The sequence below is a fragment of the Musa acuminata genome, chromosome BXJ3-11, assembly GCF_036884655.1.
Source record: "Musa acuminata AAA Group cultivar baxijiao chromosome BXJ3-11, Cavendish_Baxijiao_AAA, whole genome shotgun sequence".
Lineage (NCBI taxonomy): Eukaryota > Viridiplantae > Streptophyta > Magnoliopsida > Zingiberales > Musaceae > Musa > Musa acuminata.
In genome coordinates, this window is record NC_088359.1 from 3,522,166 (window position 1) to 3,544,805 (window position 22,640).

The 22,640-nt window shown below is 37.4% G+C and overlaps 3 protein-coding genes across 4 annotated transcripts in view; all 3 read right to left on the reverse strand.

Annotated features, from left to right (window-relative positions):
* Positions 1 to 989: 989 nt before the first annotated feature.
* Positions 990 to 4,228, reverse strand: LOC135652562 (WAT1-related protein At5g47470-like). Its single transcript, XM_065173575.1, has 7 exons — positions 3,810 to 4,228; positions 3,668 to 3,733; positions 3,366 to 3,482; positions 2,639 to 2,882; positions 2,090 to 2,251; positions 1,848 to 1,999; positions 990 to 1,772 (listed from the first exon to the last, which is right to left on the reverse strand). Exons 1-7 carry the CDS (start codon positions 4,007 to 4,009, stop codon positions 1,628 to 1,630), a joined length of 1,086 nt encoding a protein of 361 aa, XP_065029647.1. The 5' UTR covers positions 4,010 to 4,228; the 3' UTR covers positions 990 to 1,627.
* A 1,784-nt stretch (positions 4,229 to 6,012) lies between these two features.
* LOC135653340 (uncharacterized) lies at positions 6,013 to 7,948 on the reverse strand. The gene is made up of 2 exons (XM_065175224.1): positions 6,433 to 7,948; positions 6,013 to 6,302 (listed from the first exon to the last, which is right to left on the reverse strand). Exons 1-2 carry the CDS (start codon positions 7,148 to 7,150, stop codon positions 6,298 to 6,300), a joined length of 723 nt encoding a protein of 240 aa, XP_065031296.1. The 5' UTR covers positions 7,151 to 7,948; the 3' UTR covers positions 6,013 to 6,297.
* A 233-nt stretch (positions 7,949 to 8,181) lies between these two features.
* The window catches only part of LOC135581748 (uncharacterized), a 37,490-nt gene continuing 23,031 nt past the window's right edge, over positions 8,182 to 22,640 (reverse strand). For both annotated transcript variants that reach the window (XM_065175223.1, XM_065175222.1), the window contains exons 29-51: positions 21,439 to 21,621; positions 21,109 to 21,350; positions 20,898 to 21,024; positions 20,695 to 20,817; positions 18,823 to 18,867; positions 18,665 to 18,742; positions 18,474 to 18,590; positions 17,278 to 17,404; positions 16,946 to 17,049; positions 16,732 to 16,857; positions 16,547 to 16,633; positions 14,598 to 14,744; positions 14,418 to 14,519; positions 14,260 to 14,307; positions 14,029 to 14,172; positions 13,888 to 13,949; positions 12,130 to 12,283; positions 11,855 to 12,046; positions 11,639 to 11,743; positions 11,291 to 11,422; positions 10,063 to 10,311; positions 8,600 to 8,701; positions 8,182 to 8,506 (exon numbers count right to left, since the gene is read on the reverse strand). In XM_065175223.1, the coding sequence (XP_065031295.1) occupies positions 8,357 to 8,506; positions 8,600 to 8,701; positions 10,063 to 10,311; positions 11,291 to 11,422; positions 11,639 to 11,743; positions 11,855 to 12,046; positions 12,130 to 12,283; positions 13,888 to 13,949; positions 14,029 to 14,172; positions 14,260 to 14,307; positions 14,418 to 14,519; positions 14,598 to 14,744; positions 16,547 to 16,633; positions 16,732 to 16,857; positions 16,946 to 17,049; positions 17,278 to 17,404; positions 18,474 to 18,590; positions 18,665 to 18,742; positions 18,823 to 18,867; positions 20,695 to 20,817; positions 20,898 to 21,024; positions 21,109 to 21,350; positions 21,439 to 21,621 (2,946 nt within the window). In that variant the 3' untranslated portion in view covers positions 8,182 to 8,356. The remainder of the gene's footprint in view (positions 8,507 to 8,599; positions 8,702 to 10,062; positions 10,312 to 11,290; positions 11,423 to 11,638; positions 11,744 to 11,854; positions 12,047 to 12,129; positions 12,284 to 13,887; positions 13,950 to 14,028; positions 14,173 to 14,259; positions 14,308 to 14,417; positions 14,520 to 14,597; positions 14,745 to 16,546; positions 16,634 to 16,731; positions 16,858 to 16,945; positions 17,050 to 17,277; positions 17,405 to 18,473; positions 18,591 to 18,664; positions 18,743 to 18,822; positions 18,868 to 20,694; positions 20,818 to 20,897; positions 21,025 to 21,108; positions 21,351 to 21,438; positions 21,622 to 22,640) is intronic.

Consider the following 22,640-nt stretch of genomic DNA (forward strand, 5'->3'; position numbering starts at 1 on the left):
AAGTTTGGGTGATTTTTATCGTCTTTATCGTAATGGGCTGATTTGATTAATTAAAACACCGATTGTGATGAAGATTATGGCTCGAGTCAAAGTCAACAAAAATTTGGGATTCATATTGTCAAGCACATCTATGACTTTAGAAAATTAGAAATAGATACGAATGAGATATTCCCAAATATTTTTTTTTACTTTTTAAAATATTCATTGCATAAAAGCAACATCTACCAACTTTATATTCCATGTTCTTGAATTCGACTCACTGTCATGCTTATGCCCATCCCAAATGGATTTAATTAACACATTAATCTAGCTTAATCATTTGTAATGAATTGTTTACTTTTGGAAATTCTTACATTATTTTGTCCCTTAGAAATCTCATGAACGTACTTTTGATTTGAGGGTAGAGATAATACTTGATTCCTATGAGACGTTAATTTTCTTGCTTTTCGATAAATATAAAATTAAATAAGTTTATTGAAAATGATAAGACTAGAATTAAAAGTAAACTAAAACTCTATATGTAACAATAGGCAGCGATATATATAATCCAGTGAGACATGAGAGTTTAATCAGCGTGGTGATAATATGATAAATACCTACATAACATCACGGTAACATGAGGACAGCTAAGTCTGTCGAATCAACAAGTTGATAATGTGGCACTATCTAAATATGCCTAACTAACATATAACACCCAAGAAATAATAATCTTCCTTGATACCCAACATACATGAGACCCACAAAAGGAGTCACTACAAGTGTGCACTTACATCTCAACTCTCTGAATTCTTCTTTTGAGTTGTTTGCTGACATAGGTATCGAACGAATCTTGTCGAACAAACACCCCAACCTAACTCATCCGCAAGGAGGTGAAATAAAAAGAAACAGATTGTTGAACGCTAATAAGCATTTGGTAACCAACAACTTCATTACATTGAGTTGACAATTATTTCTAACACTAATACCAACATAAAAAAGTAATTACATGATGATTAAATAATCATCAAAAGTGATCATATTTTTCACTTAAATCTTGAGAATCATCATCCTCATTGCTTAGAACAGAACACTACAATAACATCACCTTTCTCAATTAAACTAGAGAATAAAAAGCCAGGAGATTCTTCAATCCAGATCTATTCTTCGATGGAGACAGCAAGCTTGGCAGTGATATAAGCAACCCATGGAAAATTTCTCACAATCTAAGTTTCAGATTCTTGCACTCCTTACTGCCAGCCTCACAACATGAGGCTTTGGTGATTCGATAGGCATCTCTGTGATCTTTAACCCTTTATCATCTGCCACGATAACCATACTCATTGTGTCCCAGGCAATGTCGTTTTTCTTGGCATCAACTTCCAACCATATCATCCCGCAATCCCACTGAATGTTGTGTGCCACGTATACATACTCTTAAAGAGGCTCAAATGACCGATATATGTATGTGTATATATATATATATGTGTGTATATGTATATGTATATATATATATATGCATATGTATATATATACATATACATATATACAAGTATACATATATATATACATATACATATACATACATACATATATATATACAAAAGAGGATGGGACTGGTAATGTGTATGGAAAAGTACTGAAAAGAGATTTAAGATAACAAGGGTTTCTCGATGTCTGCATCAAGTTGTGTTGATATTGCTGTGGATGCAACCTCCGTTAGAAGGAAATCTTCTTTCCCTTTCGCCCAAAGAACCATGTAAAGGCCAGAGAACATGAAGAACATGGCCATTAAGCTGCATTCCAAGAACAGGCTACAGTAATTTCACCATTAGTTTCTAGAATTATGATTTCTTTGATCGATGGCATACCTTTCCACTTTGATCATTTGATGTAATACTATGGCTGATAGAATCCCGGAGCACACTGTTTGAACAGGGCTAAACATGGACACAAAAACTGGCCCCTTCCGCTTCACAGCCCATGTTTGGAATGCGATACATGCAGCAGTGGTCATGCCTCCCTGCATGCAACCACCGTTGAAGACTTTATCTCTGGCAGTTGCCATACATCAAGAAATATACAAGAAGATGTGATGGATGTTCCTGCATACCAAGATTGCAATGGCGACAATGCTCTCGAGTTTGATGACAGGATTGCCAATGTTGATTCTTCCTTCGACTACGAATTGCACAGCAGCTGTAAGAAATGCTCCCAGCAAAGAGGTTATGGAACACAAAGTTAAAGGAGCTTCAAATTGCATCATGGTAGCAGCCTGCAATGTGTATGCACAATGTTATCACTGTTAATGTCATTGCATAAGCACAATTAGTACCTAAGTTGGCACCTTATGGACTATTGATCTTCTTTTCTTTATCTAAACATTGCAAGGAGACATGAATAAGTTTTAGGAAATGAAGAAGGGCTTGTACTTTGTAGTAATCAAAATTCTCAATAAGGGATTTTCTCAGTTTCTTTTTTATTTTACATTCGTGCTATAAATTTAGCTAGTCTTGTGTTGGTATATGCAGCTTTTCTCACATTGCTCACAAAAGCATTAATAGTTTCTGATCTTGTTTATGAATACTTTTTGGGATATTAGTCAAAATTAGAAGATGGATGATCTGCAAAGCTGAGAGAACTACTTGAAAGTTGAATTTACCTGCAGCACCATTGTGCAAGAAATCACCAAAACTGCACCGAAGAGGCATAGGCAACCAATGAACCAATCCTTGTAGGTGTTCTCAAGCAAGTTTTCACCAAAGGGATGCAATCTTTGAGGTGACTCAGGAGGTGGCACAGAAGGGCTTTGCAATAAGCTCATGGCCACTGCACCACCTAAGCACAACAAGGTTCCTAGTATCTTGGCTCTGCTGTACCAGTACATCATGTCAACTTTCTCAAACCTGCAAAAACTAATCCGATCACCATTGTGCAAACAAATAGAGAAAGACCTCGATGAACCCAATAGCACACAAATGCATCTATTGGATTCTTTTTATTCATTGTTCTTCATGTGTGTGCATGGTTCCAAGTTGGCATTTTTGTTTCTTTTTTCTTCTTCCTTGGTTTGAAGATAATGCAGGGGTACTGATCCCCTGGCAGAAGAATTACCCAAGTGCAATATTTGGGTCAACCACAACAACAATTGGAACCCAAAGACTTGGCTTTGATGGCATGAAGGCAAAAATAATTATCTGAGATACATTTTATGCTCAATCTTCCCTAAGAAGGCATCAAGCTCAACTTGTAATCACAAAGTCAAGCGATTGTGCCCAAGAGACTCATTGCACATGTTGCAACTCAATGCACTTGTATTAGAAAAAATATCAAGAATCAATACATTTAGATACTCAAAACAAATTAATAGTAGATGGAGAAGCTGGTACCTTAGACAAGCTGCAATGATAAAGATGATGCCTGGAGCAAGGTTGGGCATGGCAGACGCAATAGATGGGGATGTTTTCTTGACTCCCAGTAACAACAGGGCTTGAAATGTGGTCACCCTAAAAAGATCGTGGATACAAATTAACGGTTTGTTCATGCATATAGGAGGAGAAGAATTCTACAGATTATGAAAAGAGAAAGGGAATTTCAAGAACAATCATGAATATTGATCATTTTATCCGAGATAAATCGGATTCCTAATCCTAATGTGAAAAAGCTTATACAGAGACAGGGGAATGGTTACCCTCCCAGAGCAAGCAAAAGGAATCGAGCCATCAACATCGGACTTAACCTCGACGGCCATCTCTCCCTGCAAATAGAACTAATTTTACATTGCCCATAAGGATCAAAGGAGAGGGACGCGATCCAAGATCAAAAAGTCACACCTTTCGAGCACGACCGCAAACGGGAAAACAAGGGCTGCAGTAACGAAGCTGCCGAAGGTGACAAGGAACAAAGGCTTGATGCCGAGGGAGAGGACGGGGCCGAGGAACACCATGTAGGCCGCACCGACGAGTTGCACCGTGACGAGGCCAAGAATGACGAGGCCGTCCTCCACCACCGCCTTCCTACGGGAACCCGGCATGCTTGCGTATGTACCGCGTGGAGAGCGGTCCGCCGCGATCGGCGGTAGCCGCCTGGTCGTCAGGCCGACGGCGGCGCCTCCGGTGACAGGGGAGGTTGTGCGTATGTGAGCGACGCCGGTCTGAGAACATCAATTCATTGCACACCACCCTTTACCTCTTGGTTTCCACCCTCTCTCTCTCTCTCTCTCTCTCTCTCTCTCTCTCTCTCGCGTTTCCAAACACCGCCCTTCGAAGTTTTAGTTCGTGCGTTGTCGCCGTGCTTCGGGTTTTATTTGCTGGAATGAGGGGTAAATCAGTCATTTTCGTGCCAACATACGAATCTCATCGTACGGAATCTTAATTTATCTCGTCCGACACAAATCTTAAAGTTTTATTATGCTCGTTCGTCGTACTTATTCTTCGATCTAAAACAAATCTGAAGTAAGATTGTGTTACGATAGATTTTGATCGTCGATACGTCGAGATTAGGTGGTTGGTTGTCAAAACATGTCGTAAGTCTCGATGTTGGAAGTCCAATCAGAGAAATACTAGCAAAGATACCTCTTAACAGATCCACGACAATTGTATGAAATCATTGGCTACTACTCGAACGTACGGAATCTGTCGACCCTTTGGACGTCACAGTTAATATATAATTTTACACGTCAGATTAATTTGATGGAGTTTTTGGTTGACGTGCTGAGTTGGTGTCAGGATAGCAATGGCGTGACATCCGATCGTCCACGTGTTGGGTTGTCATTTTAGAGCTAAATCCTACTTGCATTCGTCGTAAACTCACATTCTAATCCGACAATTGAATCCAAGAACGGTTGATGTTTATGATTTCTTTTTTTTACTTTACCTATTATTTAATTCGACTAATTAGGCCTTCTCAGAGTCTTCTGAATGCATTTTTTTTCCTTCACGTATAAAATACATGTTGGATTTTGATACTTGGTAGCAAAACAATATGGATATTCCTAAGAGGTCCAACATTGAGAATTAGACAACCAGCTATTTGGACTCGGGCTGAATCTATCGGATCCAAATTCTTATCGGCTGTGATCGCATCAATCGAGTGAAGGCACGAATCTTAAAGCACGTAGTATTTATAGAAATCCTTTAAAATTATTAAAATGAGTTTAAGTATAAGCATAAAATGTGTGATATGGTTATGTAACGTGAAAATTTTTTTATGTCAAGATTGAAATTAAATAATATTAGATCGGATTTATGATGTGTACCTTTCGATATCTTCTAAAAAAGATTACATGCAAATGTATTGTTCTCTATATTTGTATATCATAGTGAACTAGACATACCTTCTTTTTTTTTTTTATCTTTTCACAAAACTATTTTTAGTTGAGAAATAAACCATAATATCTCAACTACATCCTCTATTTTATACTTCGTTTAGTCTCTAAAGATCTAGAGGTCCTGTCTATTTAAAAACGAGAGTAGAGAATCTAGGATAAGTTATTAGGATAGTTTCTTCTATTATGACATTCAAAGAATCCTATTATAATATGAACTTCTTTTCTATTGGCTATCATCAGAATCTAATTAATTTTATTATATATTTTATCTAATTATAAAATAATATATATATGATAGATTAGAATAAATAACAAATTGAGCATTTTATATGTAAGAAATTGGACCCTCGTGAGTTATGGATATTGAGCCATATGGTGGGCGCCATAGTGAAAATGATGTAATTTAGCCTCACATAGCATGTCTCTTTCACGACGATTGATACCAGACCAGTCAGTCCTCATACTCGATGATTTTTTTTTTCTCGCAGAAAAATAAAATATATGAGTCTTGAATACACAAAAAATGAACTATATATATAATAATGTGTTCTGAATACAATAAGTAATCAACAAGTTCAATTTTCAGAGTCAAGTAATACTTAGTTTTCTAAGATCATTTAAGAACTTATTCTTTTCAAAAAATCATTCTGAAGAATTTTTGGAGTAATTAATAAATGATCAAATATACAACAACAATAACAACAAAATGGTTGAATATAGTCTATGCATTGCATAATGGAAATGAATTGAATGAATTAAAGGGGAAGATAAATAAGTCCAAAAGACTCAATTGAGCTCTCCAGCGTTGTGCAGGTTGCAAGTGATTTCTAACAATGATGAATGTTGGAGATAGCAGTCATCATCATCATCATCCATTTGTACTTACACGTTCGGACTGGTTATGGACGGCTGCGGTTCTGCTTTTTTGGGTGGAGGCAAAAGGCTTCTTCCCCTCTCTTCTGCTCCCCTTATCTTCTTCGTCCGACAAACTATCATGCTTTATGATCCGAGGTCCGGAGAAGCCAGAAGATGTCAAAGGAAAAGGAATCAGGTGATTGCAATTAAGAAGAAAGGTTTCGATCCGAATAGTCGTCGTTGTATGGCATGGGTTTGTGCATGGGAATAACCTTCGTTTGGGAGCTCCTGTGGCTGATGGATACGTGGTCGTCCAAAGCCGGCGCCTTCCTTTTTCTCGAGCTTGTGTTCTCCGTTTCCGGCGAGGCGGAATTGGTAGCCGTTGGCAGTGGTGGTGGTGGTGGCGGTCAGGCCAAGTTCGTCCTCCCTCCACGTGTCGAGCGTCACCAGTGTGGTGCTGTCGACGCGCCCGGCCAGGGAGCCCGCCGCGTTCCCCTGGCTCGAGCACACCCCAGCCACCAGCGCACGCTTCCTCCCGTCGACGGCTACGTCGTCCCGGCACGGGACGAGCGCGTCGACCGCCACCGAGGCCGAGCTGCCAAGCCCGCCGAGCCAGTCCTCCAAGTCGGTGCTCCTCGGCGCGGCGCCGGTGACCTGGTTCACCACCGACTCGAGCGTGCCGCTGGGGCGGTGCTTGTTCCAGGCGGTGGAGGAGACGGCGACTGCGGAGGTTGACGGGCTTGCCGGTGCGAGGCCGCACGAGGCCGTGCAGCGCGAGCTGGCCGTTCTCCCACGTGAGCTCCGCAACCACATACTGCGACCTGATGTGCCTAAAGACATAACCATACATGAGCTATTAGAGAGAGAGAGAGAGAGAACAGACAAGGAGCCGACGAGAGAGCCGGAGGGACGGTAATGATGGAGGGGGAGGGTGGAAGAGGAGAAGGGAGGTGGGACGTCGATGTCCCAACTGGGCACGCGCTGACTCATCTACACTGCTGCGGCGCCTTCTTCTTCCTCCTCCGCCCCCCTCCAAGATCCCTTTTCCTGCTCCTCCAGGGTACATGTGTGGACGCCAAGAGGGAGTATATAACGAGTGGAATCCAATAGAACTGCCGTCTTCAACATGTCATACGGTGGATAAGAGTCAGACGAAGGCTTACATGGTCATGGCGTGCGAGCACGCGAGAGCTTATGAATTCTGTCGTCAAACACTAGATACGATTCACGATTCAGAGGTGGCTTCCTCTCCACAGGCTATAACCCTGTCTCCGTCTAATCCCTGTTCTACCGTATCTCAGGCAATCACTCGAGTGACCACATATAGCAACTCTATGAATGCAAACGACCACACTGTGACGGAAAGTAAGACTGTTGATGAATAATTTAGGTAGCTACATAAAAATAATTAGTTTATCTTTTGCCATCAGAATATGGAGTTTCTAAAGCCAATCATAGGTTTAGTAAATGCTTTATGGATTCTGGCAGGGAAACGAGCAGTCACTCTCTCTGGTAAGCCTCACAAGCTGCTTATGTTTACCTGGTAGTGCAATCACCGGGGATTGTACAGGTTTCCCGTGGTAGGGTTCTGCAGCGAGGCGCACACAACATTCCCTTTGAGCGACCGGTACCGCCACCAATCAATGATCTCGAATTCCTCCATCTCCAGGGAACTAGCGACGTTGAAGAGAGACATGAAACGCTAATCGCCACTGCAATATGCCGTCTTTTTTTAGATTGCCCACATGTACTTAAAGAATACGCATCTGGTCTACTTTTCTCTTCCCTTGTGTGATGTACGATGTTGCAGAGAGACGGTACTTTTACATGTGTATATAGGCTGCAGATAATGAACACAAGGAAAAAAAGAATTCTCAACCACAACTCGGCAATTAAACTCACTAGCATGACAGCGACATTAAGCAATAATGTTACTTGGCACATCATGGAACCTTTTGGAGAAAACAATCTACAATTCATCATTTGGACATCTGAAATACATCTAGTAAAGCTATCAACAATTGAGTGTCTAAATTGTCTATTTTACTGTTTGTAACTATGCATTAGTATTATATTGTGATACATCTGAGACATCACTGCATGCACAAATACATCACTAAATATACAAATCTGAGATGGCTGCAAAAATCGCAACTAGAAATCAAATACATGAGTCACCATTATATGTGATGTGGGTCAATGGCCACCATCTCGGATACCAGCAGAGACCATCCCATCATTCACAGTTTTAGGACCACCACAGGACCTCGATACTGATTCAAACAACTTCTCAATCTCAGGTGCCGATCGTGTAAATGAACGATTCCAGAAGTCATACCGTGGGTTCTGCACGTATAATATATTGGGACAATAAGAACCTAATGATACAAAACAGCAGATGAATTACAGCAGCCTTTAGTTTAATGTCCACAATAATACCTTGATCAGTTCAATAAAAGTGATGAGCAAACCCCAAGGATGAGGTCGGTTAACTATCAGGCGCTCTAACAGTACACGAGTTATCTGCTCCTGGATGATGTCCTGCAATTGCATGAAAAAGATGGGTGTCCATTCTTCATATTAAAACAACTAAACAAGAGCTCCAGAATGCATATAAGCAATAAATTTGAGGTACTGCTGTTTCCAAACAGAGCAGATAGCATACATTATACACATGCACAAGTCTACTCTTACTGGCGACATGTTTTCATGTTAAATTCAAATCGAGTCAGAAACACCCAACTTCATTGGTCATCATAAACCAGCAGCCAAAAGGTATTCAAGCTAAGAAGTAGCAACTTATGTTAACAGTAATCAACCTGTCCCTAAGCTACATTCATGCAAATCAGGATGCTCAAAATAGGGTATTACATTAACCAGTAAAATAAACTATACAAACAATGACTACAAATTCAGCGTATCTAAACAAATCAGATATGGTTGAGTTCTGCAACAGCCTAAGCTACATTCATCCAAATCAGGATGCACAGAATAGAGTATTTCATCACTTACATCCACAATATTAACAATTATTATTTTCCAGATTCATAAGATTCATCACTGACAAGAGACATCTTCTGAGTGTGCATATTATATTACTATGTTAAAGCATTAATCAAGTTGCCAGATCATGATCCATCATGACGTCAAAAATAGCTGAACTATTAAAGTACACCAGGGTCATGATTATGAACCAAGCTGGGCAACAAATTGCACGTTACGTTGAAGTTAAACATGACAAACCATCATCCATTTTTAGTTACTTTGTAATGCTCACTAGAAAGGCTTTCATTATCCTTAATAGAGTTTCAGTATATCCAACTCATGGAAAATGGTACTCTTTTGTGCTAGATACAGAAACTTCATAAGCAACCAAAGAACTTTTTATATGATAAATACTCATTTAGTTTCTTTCCATGAAAAGAATGTCACCTTAAGCAAGAAAGATCTTTACACAGCCTATATTTGCTTTACAAGTATACCTCCTTATTTCAGCCTAAATTACACGATCAGTTCACTATATATTCTTACATTAGATTGAATCGTTTGTATGATGTTTCATTCCTTAGTCAGCATGAAGGTATTACCATCTCCTGGCTTTCGAATATTGCTAGTGTTGTTGGCATATACTCGGTGCTCACATGCTATAGTGTCTTCCTAGTCATTTTAAATAATTCCAAAACAATAGAAGATATTACCATTATGACTAGTTATTGACCACAAATCTCACAATAATGTGGCACAAACTCACTACAAAGTGTCGTCTTCTGGAAGTTAGTGCATAAATCTTCAACCCACTTTGTCAAGAAGTCCAAAATTGAAGCAGATGCAAATCAAAGGAGCCAATATCTATTTGACATAAATGAGATGGAGATACAAGATGATGAAATAATAAATCTTACCTGTTTCGCCTCAGCAAATAAGTATAGCAGGACAAAGGAGAAGTAATGAGTGTGGTTGTTAGGGTACCGCAGCTGATTAGCAACTGCATTTAGAAAGAGGTAGCGGCCTTCTGAATCTAGATTATTAATCAAACTCTGGAAGATATCCATAGGTGTGCTAACTAAGAAAAGATCCATTGGAGGGCTGTGGTTCACTTGTTGGGTAGATGGATGCTGAGCAGTAGACTTGCTCTGCAACAGTTGTATAGCCTGAATCATCAAAACAGAATGTTACATTGGTAGCTATCTGTATAAACCAAAGAAAAACAGAAAGTGAAAGGCACACAAATGCTTCATAGAATATTAAAAAGGCATCCTATTCACTTGCAAGCAGCGACAGTCAATCAAACAACCTGTTGCATAAAACAGTCACTAAGAAATATAGTATAATCTCTGTTCTATTATCTCCTACATAATATATGGAGTAAGAACAACACTGGAATTTAGATGGAAGTATAACAATTCACTAAGGCAACAGTTAGCAAATAATGCAACACCAGGTCCCAACTGACACTATTCACATGCAAGCAGTCAACCTGAGACATTCGTTGCCACAAAGAGCAATCACATAAATCATAAACCAATTTGCACTTGTTTGTTCTTTTACACTTGGCAGACACCTTCAATACAATGAACAACCTAACCTTCGTTTGCAAAACACTGGTTTGTGCACAGAATAAACCAGGGACCAAATATACAAAGTCCTAGTAAAAAATAGAACTTGCTATTTTAATCTTTTTAACAGGAAATGAGTGTGCAATTATGCTGTTTGTGCAAACAAGTAAACCGATGCAAAATTCAGACTGCAAACACCACAGCTGATCATCACAGTAATCAACTATGCTGTTAGACCATTACAAAAACATTAATCTTGTAATCCAGTTCAAAGCCGCACTGAATAACAAATCCTACCTTTTCGTTGGAATCCTAGCAAGCATGTGCCATCGATGAAACAACAGTTTCCGTGATAAGATTCAACTTGATTATTTTAATTTTGTTTTAGTTGATCACATGTTACTATTCTTTTAAGATTCAAACTTCTATTATATTTTGTACAGAATAACCCACTCTACTAAACACATCCTTGATGTAATAACATCTTCAGAATGGTGCATGCTCAAAAATTCAAACATAAACATCATTTTTTGTCACAACAGAGACTGCAAAAGTTATCATTTTAAAGCATTACCTGCATTCCTATGTAAAGCACAAGCGAATTGATCAAAGGTACATTGTAACGAGTCCCGGCCAGGTTTGCTTCACTCTGAGGAAGCAGCAATCTCTGCTTTAGTTCACTTAAAAAAGAAGATCCTTCAGCTGTCTGCAGCATTAGATGAAGAAGAGGGTGAGAAAACCAATCAAGTTGATGTACGAGCATACTCACAAATTACATCACAAATTAAAAGCTATACTTAAGGTTATGCTAAAATTATGAATTGATATGCTAAAAATACAAAGCAACATTTTGGAAGTAATCTAGTCAAAACAAATTTGTAGTTGTATATGAGAATAAGCCCGGGCCAATTGAACCCACTACCTTAAGATAGTCATCAATCTCCGCCTTTATTTGCTTGGCTTTTAGAGCACCATCAACATCAGATAGAATGCGAGGTGGTTGGCTGATTTCAGCAAGCAGATCGATCTGCAAAAAAACAATCAGCATTACATCCATGATCGTCATTCTTACCCTCCATTTAAACAGTCAATATTGCCAAATCAAGCAATAATTCATGCAGCAAGAGGCAAAAATGACCTTTAAGTTGGGAGTGGATGGATCAGGAAGCCTCATATTACGGGGAAACGCACTCAGAATAACATTACGCATCTGGATGCAACTGGGAGGAATCACATCACAGAAACTAAAGTGATAGTCACAGAGGAACTCAGGAAAGTCATGCAGCAGAACAAGGAGCACCCTCAGAGTTCCTTTATATAAAAATTGCACCTACAATAATACACAGGAAAATTACTACATTACTTTAAATTGTTTAGTTGAAACCCAGATATGAAAACACGAAGAAAACAAACCGGCTCAGACAGCTCTGCATTTCTCAAGTATGGCTCCATGAATTTGAATAAATCAACAAGCAGGCGCTGGAAAAATGGCCAACCTTTTGGTGAATTGCATGTAAGCAATTTTGGCATGAAGCTTCTATGACTCACCAACTCAAGCCATGCAAAACTAAAAGCACAATTATCAGATTGGAATCATCTTAAAGAAAACATAGAGATGAAAGAGCAAGAAGAATGACCCAATTATTAATTTGATCAGATTGAGTTATTAAAAAAAGCAAAGCCCAGGACATGTGTGCACTTTATGAACAGCCAAAGATCATTTGATTGAAATCTGAAAATATGCATCTCATATATTATCACAAAAGATCATCAATGACCAATAATCAAAAATTACAAAAGGACAACACTAATAAAATATGTTTCCAAAATTACTACTAGATAAGCAACAAAAAAGAGGATTGAAGTATATATCTATAGGCTTCAGCTGCATGTTTCATCAACACCTTTCCAAAAGCAAGTCATTATAGTGAACATAGTAAACTGTCAACTTGTGCAAAAAAATAAGGGCTTAATTTTTCAGATTAAGTGGAAGGGCATTCATGAAATAAGGAACCAGCATTGAAGGATCCTTTCTGGCATGATCAACCATTCTGCACACCAACAGAGACAACACCCTTAGTGACTCTCCAGTGTGCTCTCTCAACCAGCTCACCACATGGCGAGGCAATCAATTGCCACAGGTGATATATAATTTGCATCACTGTGGCAACTATGCATCTAAGTATGGCACAACTATACCATGGTGATTTCAGTCAAATGAAGCTGACAATTACCCCTAACTGACAAGCCCCACTAAGAGTAGAAAAGCACTAGATCTGGCAACTACAATAACTTCAAAGCTAAAGTGATCCCTTTGATTGATGCCAACAACTTCCTTCCACCACCAGTACCTCCAGATTCACTTTATGATATAATCAGGCCTAAGGAATCCTACACAGGAGCAAAGGACAATGGACAATAGTACCTAATGACTGCCTGCAAGCTTTTGTACACCTTACCAACAGGAACTTCAAAATTCAGACAACATATTCTCCATAATTTTAGCCTCTTCCATTTCGAAAATAGGCCCAAAAGAACACCAATATCACCTGCAGGCAACTGAAGATAGACTTCCCAAAGTTTGATGGAGGTGATCCAACAAGTTAGCTATTTACGACTGAATAATTGTTCAACTGCATGGAGATTCAAAATAAAACAAAGTCCAACATGCAACTTCCGACTTTAGCCCACCACTGGTACAAGTGGTGTTGAATGCAAGTTGGGAAATCCACTTGGTATTAACTCTCTAGAGAGGTGATGACACAGTTCGAGACTTTGAGAACAATGAATATCTTGTGGCACTATATGCATTGCAACAAGGAACCATTGACAGATACCACCAGGAGCTACAAAATGACAACACAAATGGTGACTCTAGATATGCTACATATGTCACCCAATGCCCCGAGGCATTCTCCATCGTTCCACCCAGAAACCAATGCCAATGGTATGCTAGGCTGAGGATACATGGGCATATCCTTGCCAATTGTGATAGACATGCACCTATGCATCCAAGGACAGCATACCACCGGTCTTTGATGTGGTGGCACTTATCACGCACCATATATTTATAATTTTTAAGTTAATTGGGAACTGTAGAATCTGAGATACACACAAATCTATGTTTCCAGATATTTGATTAACCATAACACAGCAGGTAAAGTGACAAACCTCCAACCAGGAACTTTTAAAGGCTGCAACGCGTGGAACGCATTTGCAAAAGAAGTCAAGACCTGAATGTTACATATCAACATCATATAAACAGGAAGCACTGAGAGAAGAATATAAAAAACAATTAAGAATAGCACAAACCTGAAAGTTGGCACTATCGACTACATCAGGGGAAGTCAAGTCCAAAAGCCAATTAATAAACAACCTGAAGTAAGGCCTTGGGTTAAATGAGAGTTTTTTCTCTTCTGCATCTTTCTGAATGACTCTTATAGTCACTGACAAAATCTGTCCACAAAAATTTAGAATATATGTAATAGAAATGACTAGTGATTAAAGAAAGATATGAGTAACTCCTTAAGTCTTAGGCTTGACCTTGGGAAGGAGAACAGCTTTAGTTGCTCCTTGATCCACAGACGAGTACTGGAAAAAAAAAACAAAAAGTGAATTTGAAAAAAATAAATCAATCCAAGTCACAGTTATTTGGGTGGAACATGCTTATGCAGTTCAAAATGAGAATGCAATTAACGTACCTTTAAAATTAGAACCACAAGTTTCGCATATGAATCAATTGAAAAAAATGATAGCTGCTGTGGTTGTTCATGGACAACTTGACAATATGTAACAGAAAGCTCCTAGAAGATGATATATGAATTAGCAAAAGCAAATTACTTGTAGAACATAAACCAGAACAAGTGGAAAGCTTAGACTACCGTGAGAATACGGAAAAACCGATCTGTAATGTCATCGCCCTTTAGCAAACCATTTTGTTGCAACTGGGAAATGTAATGAGTATACGTTGACTCATTTGCTGCTGGAAGCTCACAAAGCCGACACCAATCAGCAAAGTAAGCAGCAACCTGCATAATATTAAATGTGTTTCAGCAACAACATAGAAGTAGCACTTTATAGAAATTGGGGAAACTAAAAACTAAAAAATGAATAAGATAAGTAAATTAATGGACCTAAAATGTCAACAGCCCCTACAGAATCTTATAATAGTATTAAAAGAGATGAAACAAGATTTCTCCATGATCAACAGAGTTCAGAATCAAAACTTGAAACAGATGTTGACAAGAAAATTGAAACGACGTAGTCAGGCATCTCACATGTCCCCTAGTATTTGTCAAAAAATCATGATTTCATAAGAATTGTTTATGGTAATCAGAAGATCCCTGATGATGAGAAAAACATGTTCCAGTTCTAGAAGCAAGTTCATTCAGAGATTTCCCACAAATGCAAATTAGACACAATAATAAAGAATGAAGTACAACAAAGGGAAAAAACTTGAAAAGGCACATCACCTACAAAACTATGGGTAGGCAATTTAAAATAAACCCTAGAAAACTGTGTCAAAAGTATAAACGAGCCAGCAAAAGACAAACATAATAAACATGCATAAGAAAATGTCAAGGACAACTTGCTGGGAATTTATGCATGTGCACAAAAACCTAATGGCCTACAACTAATTGGGAATTTATGCATGTGCAAGTACACAATTACAAATATTATTTTTTTTATCAAACACAATTGCCTTGATATCTGGGATGGCACCAGTTAGTATATAACCTCAAATATGCATAGATTAATCTAGTTTGGATCATAATATTTATTTATACATATTACATTTATTAGTATGCATATATATACAAAATCAATGAAAATATCAAACATACATGCATAATGCAAATCAAATGTCAAGGACAACTTGCTCCACAATTAAACACATTTAATCACATACAAAAAAACAAGTCAATGAAAAAAGGACATTCATATCAGTATCCAGATATAGTAGCAATTAGCACAACAACACGGATTTGTTTCTTCTATTAGTCATTGTCACTTTGCTGCCCATTAAATTCATATTACTTGAACCAAAAAAACTCAAATTGATTGGATTTTGATTGAAAGAAATCCAATATCACACTCAAACCACCAAGAAAACCATATAACTCTGACCTCAGATAACTACTGGTGTCTTATTTATTTTTTTATCAGAGTAGTTATTTATGACCTCAGAAAAAGAACTTAAAAAGGATGAATCTGATCGCCACAACAATATACAAAAGACAAACACACTGAGAGACGTATATAAATCACATCCTTGATCTCTGGGATACGACCAGAAAGCATTTAGATAATTTCAAAGCTACATGTAGCAAGTCCTACCAAAATATGGGAGATGTTATATATATAAGAAACATATATATAGTTATCATTTAAAAAACATGTTATAAGGTTAAATAAAGTCCAAAAAATATTCAGCTACCTTTCAGTTGTTATATAAAAGAGCAATGTACCTAAATTTTTCACTTAAAAAATCGACCTTGTTTAAATACCATGTTAGAAAAGAAATGCATGATCTTTCAAAAGTTTTATCACAAAGACAATGCCTACAATGCTAATGATTCATAAATTGAAGTATGAGATGAACCAATCTTTCCAGTTTCCATTACTACTATATCTTTATTACGAGAAAATAAACATGGACCAACAGCGGAAGACCCTACATATCGAAACGAAAATACTTTTACGCCACCAAGTCGACAACATTTCACATTACTCTTTATTTCTTTTGACTGCATTTACAATTGTAATACAGCAATAACTAAGCAGAGACATGATAAACAAGTAAAATATAAATTTATCTATATAAGAAAACCTGATCTCGGAAACCAGCAGGATCAGCAAGTGCTGGCTCATTTGAATCAAGCTCTTCTTTGTTTGTCAAGGAACGACCAGAAAGAACCTGTTTATAATATAAGATTAAGATGTTGAATTGCAGATGATGCAAATGCATGTCTTGTTGAAGTTGTACCAAACACAGGATCTTTTCCAAAGAATTACCTTCTTATCCTTGAATTGTCTGGTCTTCTCTTCTTTGTTGGCAGCTACATTAGGAGAGCTTACATTACTCCTAGCAATCTCAACCAACTGTTGCAATGACTCAGGCGACCCAGGCTTCATTGCCAGCTGCAGGTATAAAAGTAACATTTAAGAGAACATACCAGAGCTTGTCGGGTCATATATCACTTTAAAAAAAAAAGAAATACAGAAGTACCTTTGTCAAGGCATCAATGAGATTGTACAATTCTGACATGCTTACTCCAGGTTCTTGAACAACTAAAGTTTGCACAAGGGATATGGCAAATTCAGTGGCAGCCTCTGTAAATGAACATAAGCTTTTTAGTCTCAATAATCAAATTGAGCAATGCTTTAGGCACCAAACATCAAACCCATAAAATCCCAACTCATAAAACAACAAAAACATTCTCTGAAGTTGATATATCACACAATTCATGTGTAAACAACAACCAAATTTGGTGCCCAAGCATCACCATAGTAAAATGTTATCTGGTCTCCCAAAGAGAATGCTAGTATTTTGAGACATACTGTTCCTTCCCCCATCTATAAGTTTTGCCAAATGGATGTTGTACTCTGCCAGGTTCAGCAACTCAGAACGAATGAGGCCTACAGTGATTTCTTTATTAAACTTTCGCTCCTCGTCTGAGTAAATTACCTGTGGAATGGGAAAGACTATGTCATCATAAAACAAAATAGTCAACATAGGCATAAATTAAAAGGTAAATGTAAGAAAGAGTGAAAATTGTAATCAAGAATATATCATGCTCAGTTCCAAAAAATACATCAAATGCAAAGAATACAAGACAGCACAGTATAACAAAAAATAAAGCTTATTGCCGCATCACCAATAGTCTGAACTCTGAAGATTGCATTTTGATAAAAATATGAAACAACTTGTCAATAAAATGTATAGTTATTAATAGTATAATACTAAAAATCATATTACTGGGGCCCAGGATGATCCACAACAATATATTATCAGCACAAGTGTAAGTCATAAAAAAACTCGAAATAAATAGTCCGAATAAAAAAGCTTTTTTAACTATGCAATTGGTCAGCCAACTTTGCCACAGAGAAGCATCAAACCTATTGATGCCAACCTAAAAGGCCCACAATTTGGGTGCAGATGGTCATTCAACATATGATTTGCAAAGAAAGTGTTCTTGAAATCATTTGAAAGGGCTTATTCAGAACAAGGTTCAAGGTCCACAGTAATAAGAACACAAATATCAAAAATGAACTAAATTCAATGAACTCTCAAGACGCATTGTCACTAAAGATCAAGCTGATAGGCAAAACCTCCTAGTTATGGTCCTAATCTCGCCAAATAATCAGCTGTTCAAACCATTATATATATTTGCCAAAGGGCACCATTCCATGTTGGCAACAGCAAAGATAAGGCAAAGTACAAACAAAAAAAAAAGATAAGGCAAAGCATAGCAAACTAGTCATAACTCAACTAGAAAGAAAATGTTGAGTGCCTATGTGAAACTTTTGACCTCAACCTAACAAAAATTATCTGTAACACATCTAACAGCAAATTATTGATCGAAATTTGAAATAAGCTACATGCAAAAAAATGACAGCATACTCTTCACCTGAAATCAAATATATCAATACTTAAATAAGAGGAATCAAATGAATTTGATCATGACAAACAGTAATTATCCTAAGATGGATTTTTTTTCATCAACAAAACACTAATAAGTTAGATAAGCATATACCCAGCTCGTTAATTCTTTGACAACAAGCTTGCAAACATCTCGTATAGCAGCTAGAATTGCAAGATGGGATGCGATGTGAAGAGCATTTGATGCATTTTCATAGAGGCTCTTGAAAACCTGAATCATGATACACATCATGAGAAGCTATCATCCTAAAAACAGCTGTATAACAAACTTAAGTGAAAATTAACCTTTTGAGCTACAGCCAACGCAGCTTCATCTCTGCTTTCACATTTTAGTATGATATCTGGCACCTCAGCAACAACTCCCTGAATACAAAAATGAATACCAGAGGTATTACACTTTGTGTCAACTCCATTAAAACAAAGAATAAAAAAGACAGTCTAACCTGAATTTCAATGTCTCTGGCATCGGTAGAAATCATGGCCTCCAACTGAAAGTATTTTATTTAGTTAAAATCATGATTGGAAAATTGCTCACAGAAGCATTAAAGCGCTGATGACTAAAATCATATTTCCGAAAGTAAAGGCTGGCCAGAAAAATATCCAAAAATGAATAAAAGCTAAATAAAGGTTGAAGCAAAAAAGTTAAATAGGATTCATCTTCTAAGGAGCAACTAAATTAAACCACCAAACATTAAAAGTTCTATCACCCTTCAGCAACAATTTTAAAGACCAACACACAACAAAGAAACCCAAAACACATTCCTCTTAGATCAGCCCATATCTCATGGCATGTCAAAAACATGAATGTGTGAACTCATACACATCAAAAGACAAAAACTCACATTCTTCCAACCTCCTCAAGAGGTTGTATAATTCAGGTATGGACAAAAATGTGATGGATGGCATGGTAAACCACCATACCCAAGCCCAGACACAAACCTGATTATAGGACAAACTTGATAATAAAACCAAATTACATTCGATAAACCCAAACACAAAGCCTATTTATATTGGATCCAATCCAGACATTCTTCTATTTCCTTTGACTTCCTTTCTCTTACTGTCATGTCATGTCAACATTGGTCTATTTTTTTTATTAGAATCATTAGAAAAAAATAGCCTTAGTATTCATAGAAACAGATTCTTCCAAGGCACTTTTCACAAGATTCCTTGCAAGCAAATACAGAGCAAAAATAAATGCTAAAAGACAGAAAACTTGAGACCTCCCATTACTTTAGAAAGAAAATTCTAACCATTTCAAAACTCAATAGGTACTAGAGATGATAATATAATGGTTAATATGAAATGAACACAATTTTCCATCTGAGATTTAAGAATCACATCTTGCCTCACATATATCACCTGAGACATGCCATGCCATTCAGAGTTTAGACAGAAAATGGTGCAGGAATTACACTATCAAGTCCTGCACACAATTCATTCCTCTCCCAGGCCCTATTACATATTTACTTTAATTAAATTTTAGGAAGGTAAAATTCCAAGACTAGGGTCTGGATCAAGTTCGGGTTCAGCCACTTTGCCTTTTAAGCCTAAGAAGTTGTTTAGTAAGTTTAAGTTTTTATCATTTTTATTTGTTTTAGCAAAATGAAAACTGAACAACACTTGCAATAATGTGCCATCAATTGATATCATAATCCTAATCATGGTTGGTTGGACTGCTGCAAAATAAGTTGTCAATTGAAGACTTGAATTGTTCCTTCAAGTAGTATACATAAAAAATTGTCAAACAAACACAACTGCATTTCAAAAGAGAATGTTTCGCTTCTTACAGAAATTACTTTAAGGTTGTGCAATACAGACAATGCTAATTAAGGTTTCTTATTATTTTACCAAAAAACTAATATACAAAGTACAGTGCAAAACCCAGCATTAAATTAGTCGATATGTCAACTTGTTGAATTTTTATGTTAATTCTGAAAATATCATAAGCACTAAAAAAATGATTATCTTTGAAATTATGACTGCCCTTCTAACTAGAGTTGATATTAAAGGTACATATGTTTTTTCCGATTTCCCTAGTTGAGAATCAGGCATCCTAAATTTGGAAAAATGATCTGTCGGAATACAAATTAAACAGTCCAGGTTTTCACATCAATTCTAAGTAACAGAGACGAATTAGTGTATTAAAGTCAATCATGAATATACCACGTCACTACCAAAGGAATACATGGGTAGTAAGTTGGGCAATAAACCTCCCCCACGCAACAAACAAATAACTAAATCCCTGAAGCAAATTTTCTTGTAGCAGAAATAATGTTTTGTAGCTTATGAAGATAGGTTAGAGGCATTTGCACCTTCTGAGCAAATTGCTGGTACTTCTCCAATGCATCTCCAGTGCTCAGCAATGATTCAGGTAAAACAGTTCCCAGACGATCTATAGAAGGTGTTGGAGATGGTGGCACAGCAGCTGTCAAATCCTGATACAAATGTATTTTTTAGATAAGCAGCACATTGTTGTTCTTAGAATGAAATTAATACTGAAGCTTCCAAAACTAACTTTGGACACAACTGCTGGATCAACCATATGCAGATCAGGAGAAGTAACAGCAGGAGCTACAACTGAATTCATTTCACCACCATGTTGGACGAGACTATCATTAGACCCACCATAAGTTGGGGAGACACTACAAGATAAAAACAAAACATCTAGTACAATTATTTAAAAAAAACTATTACTTTGCTTGACAGAAAACATTATCAAATTAAACCTAAAAAGCTGCGCTGAACCACGTTCTGTTTCTTCTGAGATAAGGTCCAACGGTGGAGCTACTGAGCTGAAGGGAACCACTTGGGAAGTGGAGTACACATTGGAACTAGTGGGAGCAGAACTTGAACCATACACACGTGACAGGGAAGAATTATTGACAGAACCACCCATACCAGGAACACCAAGAGAGACAGCAGTTGAATTCTGACCAGATTGGTTTTGCCAAATATTCTTGATAAAATCCTGCAAAAGAAATGAAATACACTAGTACAAAAATAACAAAAAAGATGCTACTACATAAGCAATTTTAGGAATAGTGATTTGTTTTTACATCATAGACTCGCTGTTGTGAAAGGGAGAGACGGCCAGGTTTTGGACGAAGTGCCTCTGGCATACGTGAAAATGAACCTTGAGCATAGGTAACAGCATCAAAATATGCAGATCCAGCTGCTTCTCTTTGTTTTCTTATAGCAGCAAATGCAGGACCTATCTCTCCATCAATCAGCTCCACAGCCTGCCAAAAATAAAATCCAGTAGTCATCAATAAAACTTAATATTTTAAAGAGGGCTCAACAGTTAGCAATGTATCAGATACGCATTAGGCAAAGGGATAGCATATTAAAGAAAAGCACCCAGTATTATACATGTAATACAATGAGCCACACACACACATATATCATAATTTTTTTCTCTCAGACCTGGCATTTCAAATAACCCAATAAAAGTAACTAGCTCAACCACTTTCCAAAAAAGGTGGAATAAAGGGAAGCCACAATGGCTACATTTACCACGAAAGAACATACACCAACCTGCACTCAGAATATGCTTATCATCTCTTAAATGGAAGCTAATCTAAACTTCTGAACTTAGTCCTTAAAAACAATCGATTTTTTTTCTCCCAGAACATGAATTAAAGTTTTTGAATTTTTTTTTTTAGCTTTCTATGTCAGATGGTGGGTTTCAAGACATGAAAAAGATTCTTGAAACTGGCCGAGTTGGACAGTAATTTAAAATCAGATGATAAGGTCATCTAGAAGCTTCCTTCGTTAAACCCACCTATGATTCAGAGAATCTTAAGACCACCATGGGATGATTTGATAAACTGGCCTGATATCTACATGGTTCGTCTGGTCGGCCACTGCCTCTTGGTGTTATAGTGGTTGAATCTTGCAATGATAACTTGTGGTATGGGCATCAATTGTATTCTATTGCTTTCAAACCCCTCATGATGCTCTATTAGAAGCAATGATTGTAATATAACCTCACTGACATGCTTAGGAGTGCATGACAATCAAATCAAAATAAATCCTTCGCAAACTTGGTTATTTGAATTAAAAACATCCTTTATCATGATACCTCTTTTTCTCAACATGAACATTGATGAAGGATTCTTGACCCATGGTTGACATCTAAGAAGTTTGCTGGTATGTCAATCGAGTTGTGATCTAATACCAAACTAGTAGGACTGATGCTTCCTAGCAAACACTAGTTCCATGCATAAAGTAGAGACCCTTATAGAAACAACCCAAGGAA